General features: G+C 52.8%; 1 protein-coding gene across 1 annotated transcript; it reads right to left on the bottom strand.

Annotated features, from left to right (window-relative positions):
• Positions 1-308: 308 nt before the first annotated feature.
• SOX17 (SRY-box transcription factor 17) lies at positions 309-6,641 on the bottom strand. The gene is made up of 2 exons (XM_040261228.1): positions 6,103-6,641; positions 309-5,540 (listed from the first exon to the last, which is right to left on the bottom strand). The coding sequence occupies exons 1-2, from the start codon at positions 6,407-6,409 to the stop codon at positions 4,615-4,617; spliced, it is 1,233 nt and encodes a 410-aa protein (XP_040117162.1). The 5' UTR covers positions 6,410-6,641; the 3' UTR covers positions 309-4,614.
• Between the last annotated feature and the right edge of the window lie 253 nt (positions 6,642-6,894).

Below are 6,894 nucleotides of genomic sequence, written 5' to 3'. Positions count from 1 at the left end.
ATCAAAGGAGAATAGGAGGAGGAAGGCAGTGTTGAACATCTATTTTGTGACCAAGGCAGTTCTGAGTATTAAAAACAAAACGGGTACTTCCCTGAGGATCCAATGGTTAAGAATCTGCCTTTCAATGCAGGAGAGGCAAGTTAGATCCCTGAGTGGGGAAATAAGATCCCACATGCAATGGAGCAAAGGCTCCCTGCAATGAAAGATCCTGCATGATGTGTGCCCAACGTAGGGGGGGAGAAAGTAACAAGTAAGAAAACAAAACAAAATTAATAAAAATAAAAACAAAATGAAATGGGACACTTAAGAAAGTTAGACCACAATGATATATTTTGGTTAGTAGCACCTATTCCATTTTCTCTTAAATTCTTTTGTTTATATGTGCTTTTCTTGACATCAGCACAAATTTGTATAAAAATCTGAAGTCTTTTGCAGTATAATTCAGATTAAAGGTACAATCATCTTCTGACATAGAACAGTAAGTGAAAGAAATAGCTTCATTGGGATACTGTCTCACAGTTGCTTGCATAAGGAGCTTACACATTTATTTGTTAATTCATCAGACCTGCCCTTGCAGCTTTAATAGAGATGAAGGCAGTGTCTCAGTGGAAAAGAAAATATTCTCTTCTTTTCTGAGTCCCTCAAAGGTGTGTAGACTCTGCTGGCTTCCAGTCTGGGTACCTCAGCCCATGAAATGGTTGGATTCCTACCTCCTGGCATAATTCTAAAATACTTCCAAGGTAAAGACAAGGCAAGAAGGAGCAGGGGAAGCAGTGTGTCCTTTATGTATTTGTTCCCAAATAAAACCATTAAAATTGAGATAAATTCATGACATATATATATATATATATATACACTACCATGTGTAAAACAGATAACTAGTGGGAAGCCGCTGTAAAACACAGGAAGCTCAGCTCAGTGCTCTGTGATGACCTAGAGGGGTGGGATGGGGTGAGTGGCAGGGAGGCTTAAGAGAGAGGCGATATATGCATATATATAATTGATTCACTTCATTGTACAGCAGAAATTAGCACAACATTATAAAGCAATTATACTCCAATTTAAAAAAAAAAAAAAACAGTCATGAGCTGGTCCTTACAGTCACTTCATCTGAATCGTTTAAGGAAAGAGGACTCTGAACATGTGACACCAAAGACCTCTAACCCGAGCCAAATGCTACATTCTGCCCTTCACTTTAAAATTGCATTGGTGTCTTTGACAGGACCCAAAACTCTTCCTGATTTTTCCATGAGGACCCACATTCTTACGCTTCAAAATAAGAAAGGGTCATTTAAGGACAAAACACTGCTGGATAATCTGTTGCTAAGTAACCAAGCTCCCCAGTACTTCATAGTTTACAACCACTATCTTTTTTTTTTTTTTTTAATCTTTCCTACCTGTGAATTGATCGAGCTCATTCTGACATTGTTCTTCTACCTCTCTTGCATTCCAGTTGGCAGGATGGTGGCCAGAGATGGGAGTCAGCCACGCGGCCTCTCCTCTCCACACAGCCTCTGCACGTGGTTTCACCACCTTAATAACCAGGCTTCCTACACAGTCACTAAGGAGCACAAGAATGACTGCCAAGCCTTGGCAGAGGGCTGGTTCTCGGAGCTGGCACAGCGTTGCTTGGGCTGCATTCTATTGGGTTAGAGTAGCAAGTCCAACCCAGATTACAGGAGGGAGGGGTTGATACAAGAATGTAAGCACCCAAGGTAGGGAGCAAAGCCACGCCCACCACACCGCACAAAGGAAGAGACCCACATCTTCACCTGGGTAGGGCATCGAATTTTGTTTTGAGGTGTACTGCTCTCCTGCTTCTTGATTCAAAACTCAGTATAGGAGAGAGTTATTGAGATGTCCCTGTTTTCTCAAATAAAGGGAAAATAACTGCCTTTTTGCTTCAATGCTTGGGCCCTATGCTTCCCAACGAACCTTGATCATCAGGGCTTCTAAACCTGGTTTTCATATTCCTATAGCCAGCCTCTGGAGGGGTTAGAGAGAAGTCGTGCCTAAAACTATGTCTACAATATTCCACATGTGCGTGTGTGCCTGCATCTGGGGAGGCCATTCCTCACTTTCGTAGACTATAGTCTTAGACGAATTCAAATAAGCATGATCAAGGTGCCTGGAGCTCAGGACAGCAATCCTGATTTCTACCTCCTGACCAACTTCTAAAGTATCTCAGAAGTACAGACGTGGGGGTGGGATGGGGAATAATTATATCATTTAGGTATTTTTCAAAGTAAAACAAAAAGCAGTCACTAGCTGGCACCTGAGGTCACTCCCTCTGAGTCCACTTGAGGACAGACAAGGAACAGGCAAGAGCTTCTGCCCCTAAGAGTTATTGTGAGAACTGGTTTCCCTCCATTTGCAGTTAAAGGCATTAGAAATGCTGAACCGTTTTAATTCTTATTTTCCCTCTCATTATTTGACCTTTCCCTGGTGAGTAGTTAAGAATGTGACTTCATGGGACTTTTGCTTCTCTGAAACACTTTCTTTTCTCCTTTCCTCTTTTTCCTATTTATTATTATTATTGGCCATACCGCAACAGCATGCAGAATTCTCCTACCAGGGATGGTACCTGTGCCCCCTGCACTGGAAGCAGAATCTTAACCACTGGACCACCAGGGAAGTCCACATCTTAATTTTTTTTGAGAGGCAGCAGCAAAAGGTAGAATTGACTCTCCTTGTGCCCTAAAAATGCCTGTTGGGGTCTGAACTGGTGACCCGGCCTTGACCCTCAGCAGGTGAGGTACCTCTGCTCACTTTATCCACCAGGAATGCAGGAAACAGAACCTGTCTGGGGTCAGAGGAAGAAAGAATAGTGTAGGGTACTAGAGGCAAATAAAGTGGATTGGACGATAGCTAGAACACTGAAGTGAAGGTTTGCACATCAAATGTTTAAGGTAAACTGTTATGCCTAACAAAATAGACTTATTTTCCTCACTGAAATTTTTATCTTGAACATTCCTAACATCCAGGAACTCTAAAAAAAAAAAGACATGCCCTATTTCTCCAGCGAATCCAGCCAACCATCTCAGTTCAGACAACCCTCAAGATAAATGCTTTAAGCCACCTTCCTACCCCTTCCTTTTCTCTATAGCATTTATCAGTATAGACAATGGTAGCTTCTCACAACCAGAATGCAAGTTCTCCCAGTGCCTAAGGATATACTGTGCACAAAGGAAAAACAAATGTGAACAAATATATTGTCAGAACTTGCAACACCAGGCTTTCACCATGTACACAGCAAGTGAGGGATCTGTGCCTCCATGTATCACTTGCAAAATGGGGAGAATTGCACCTAAAACTCCCAGGCTTCATCAGGCTCAAAATCAGTACAAGACAGCATTGATGAAACACCTGGTACAGGAAATGCCCACTGTGAATCATCTGTATTCATCCATTTACGTCTCATCTACTAAGTGTGATGGGAAGGGCCACAAACACAGAGCAAGGCTGATCAGCTTCACGACCTGTGGCTCAGTTTCTTCCCTGATAGGACAGGGCAGGACAGTGATGCCCCAGGACTGCAGCTGTAGTTGCATTTGCAAAGCATGCTGCCTACGTATCCTCCTTGGATTCCTCCCAAGCTAAGAACTGCAGGTATCAGGAACTGCAGCAGGCCCCATATGCAACTTATAGCAAAATATCCCACTGAAATGATAGGTGCTAAGTTTCACTAACAGTTGAGGTCACAATGCACATTTTATTTTGATTAGTTCCTACGACTCTTTCTAATTAGTTTTAACCCGGCAACACTGCTTTCCAAGGTGTAGACCTGTGATAACTGGTGATTTCAGTATTGAGAGGGAGTTTTAACGACTCATGGTGAAATGCAGAAAAGAAAAAAGTATATCCAAAAGCCTCTTTATGCAGGTCTCAAGATTCAACCAAAGTTACCTGGATACTCTCCTGAGTTTGAAAGTGATATACCAAAACTGAAAATAGTTAGAGAATTATGATTAACCATTACTATGTAGAGACTAGGGTCACCTGAAATGCATAAGTTAGGCTCATTCTGTGAGTTTCCTTTCCCCTAGCAAAACCAACTAGGGATGCCCAGATGTTTATTTGAGGGCTTCACCTTCAAGTCATTCAGGTCTACTATTACAAGAGAAGGAGAAATTCACTGTGACTATATGTTTAGTGTTATAGTTACTTTAACAGGGATCTCAAAAACTAGCCTTTGTGACAGAGGCATTAGCAGAGAGAGAACAGTGGAATTCCAGATTTTATTTTATTTTTAAAGATTGAAAAAAAAAAAAAAAACACACCCGGGATAAAAATTTCGTTGATCAATAAAGCTTTGAAAAACGGAGCGAGTTGTTCCCGGACCCACTGGTGAACTTGAACTTGGAAATGGGGTTTTGACAAGGGCCACCGTGGGAAACAAGGGTCTGAACCGATCTTCAGACACCACCTCCCCCCCGTTTTATTCCCCACCCCCTCAAGTGTTCAAGTGGCAGACAAAATAAATTACCATAAATTATACGCCAAGGCAACTTAAAAACAACACAATGCGACGCGAGGCTGAGTGTCCCTCGATCCTTGGGGAGGTGTGTAACACTGTGCGCGCTTCTGGCCGCAGGCCCGGCGGACGGAGACGGCTCACACGTCGGGATAGTTGCAGTAATACACCGCGGAGCTGGCATCGGACACCACCGAGGACAAGGCCCCGTGGCCGTCGGGCAGGGTCACGCCGGCGTCGTGTCCCGAGTAGGGGAGCCCCATCTCCGGCTTACACACGAAGTGCAGGTACTGTTCGAACTCTGTGCGCTCCACCTCCCCGAGTAGCTCGGCCGGAGCGCCTGGTTCTGCGCTGTCCCGGCAGTGCAGCGCCTCTGGCGGGGGCGACGGCTGCCCCGGGCCGGGCGGGGGCGGCTGCGGCGGCATTTGGAAGCAGCGTCCCCCGCCTCCCGCCGCCGCCGCCGGGGAGCCCACGGAGCCGTAGTACATGTGCAGAGCGCTGGGGGGCGCGAGGAGGCCCGGCATCGCGGGGCCCGCAGTCTCCGGGCCCAGCCGCGGGTGCAGCGGCCCCGCGCCGGGTGGCTCCGGAGGCCCAGCGTAGTCCGCGGCCGGGGCGTAACTGTAGGCCCCAGGGGCCGGACAGTCCGCGGGCAGCGGCGCGGCAAAGAAGGCCGGGTCGGGTTCCACGCCGTCCAGCGGGGACGTGTCGGGCGTGGGCAGAGGGTAGCCGTCGAGCTGGGGCGCGCCCAGGCCCGGGCAGTCGCGGTAGTGGCCGCCCAGGTGCGGGGGCAGCAGCGGCGGGCCCGCGGGGAAGCCCTGCTCCGGGAAGGGCAGGCCCAGGCCGTCCATGGCCACGCGGCCGCCCTCGGGGCCCAGCGCGGCCGCCGGCGGCTCGGCCAGGCCATGCAGGAAGCCGCCCTCCACCCGCTTCAGCCGCTTCACCTGCTTGCGCCGCCGCGGCCGGTACTTGTAGTTGGGATGGTCCTGCATGTGCTGGACGCGCAGCCGCTCGGCCTCCTCCACGAACGGCCGCTTCTCCGCCAGCGTTAGCGCCTTCCACGACTTGCCTGCAGGACGTGGGGTGGACCGGGCCGCGTGTTTAGCGTCTGAGCCCCCGCTCCCAGGCCCAACCCGGCACTACCGCCTCCCTGCGACCTCGGCTGGTGCCACTCCCGAGGCGGGGGAAGGGATTGAGGGAAAGGTTGAAGGTTGGGGCTGTGGAGGCTGGGCACTGGGGGAAGACAAGAGATTTCGGGCCCTCCAAGACATTCCCCCCACCCCCCCACCCCCGCCGCCTTTCTGTCGCTCCTGGAAGCGGCTTCCCGCTCACCACCCGCGCTCGTTCGAGGAACTGGCCAGGAGTCGGGGGAACGGGCGACCCACCGAGCCCCGCGCCAGGGTGCCCTCGCCGCCGTTCGGATGCGCGGGGAGCCTCCTCCCCGGAGCCCAGCCGACGGTGAACCCGGGGGCCGAGGCCCAAAGCCGCTTGGACACTAGGAGATCGGGCAGTGGGAAGGAATAGGGGCCCCAGGGAAGGACGTGGGGGCCGCGCACCCACAGCCTCGGGCGCAAGGTTCGCACCCTCTGAGCCTCAAGGTTCGCCGGGCCTGGGCCCCGGCGCGGACTCACCCAGCATCTTGCTCAACTCGGCGTTGTGCAGATCTGGGTTCTGCTGCGCCAGGCGCTTGCGCTCGTCCTTCGCCCACACCATGAAGGCGTTCATCGGCCGCCGGATGCGAGACTCGCCCTTCGCTCGGCCCGCAGGCCCGGCCGGCGCCCCGCCGCTCGCCGCCGCCTCGCCCTTCATCTTCATGTCCCCGAGAGGACTCAGCGACTCGGCCCAGGGACAGGGGCCCAGGCCGGCCATCACGGCGGGCAGCGCGCTCCGGGGCTGGCTCTGCTCGTCACTGGCGTACCCCGCATCCGGGCTGCTCATGGCGCTCCAGCCCGGCCCCGCGCCCCGCAACCCTCCGCCGGACACGCCGCCTCCCCCTGCCGGGGGGAGGGGGTGGGGAGCGAGAGAGGAGATGCCCGGCGGGCCGCTCGCGTCCTCCGGCCGGACCCCGCCGCCCGCGTCCCTGGCAGAGATCGATCGCAGACCCTGGCGCAACCCACGCCCCCGCCAGCCCAGTGCCACTGCGGGCGCCCCCCGGCCGCGGCCTTTTCTGCACGGACCCGGCCAATGGAGCGGCGGGGGCGGGCCGGCCGGCGACGTTAGGCCCACGCCCAGCCCGCCGCCCAGGTCCCAAGTTTCAGCTCAACCCCACGCCCGCCCTTCCCCCCTCCCCGGCCCCGCGCCCAGGGCGACACCTGCCCCTGAGAAAACGGGTTGGAGCCGGGCTTTGGCGCCGCGTCGGCGGCTCCCACTCTCCAAGGGGGACCCCTGATCAACCTTCTAGGGTGCTGATCGCCCTGCTGCCT

The sequence above is a fragment of the Oryx dammah genome, unplaced genomic scaffold (genome assembly GCF_014754425.2).
Source record: "Oryx dammah isolate SB20612 unplaced genomic scaffold, SCBI_Odam_1.1 HiC_scaffold_19, whole genome shotgun sequence".
NCBI lineage: Eukaryota > Metazoa > Chordata > Mammalia > Artiodactyla > Bovidae > Oryx > Oryx dammah.
Note: the sequence above shows the minus strand (reverse complement) of the source record. Positions and strands in the feature narration are given on the sequence as shown.

Excerpts from the sequence above, each read along its gene's own strand:
- SOX17 (XM_040261228.1), bottom strand. The coding sequence starts at position 6,409 with ATGAGCAGCCCGGATGCGGGGTACGCCAGTGACGAGCAGAGCCAGCCC. Across the intron at positions 5,541-6,102 it reads CGAGTTGAGCAAGATGCTGG|GCAAGTCGTGGAAGGCGCTA; the intron begins GTGAGTCCGCGC and ends CACGTCCTGCAG.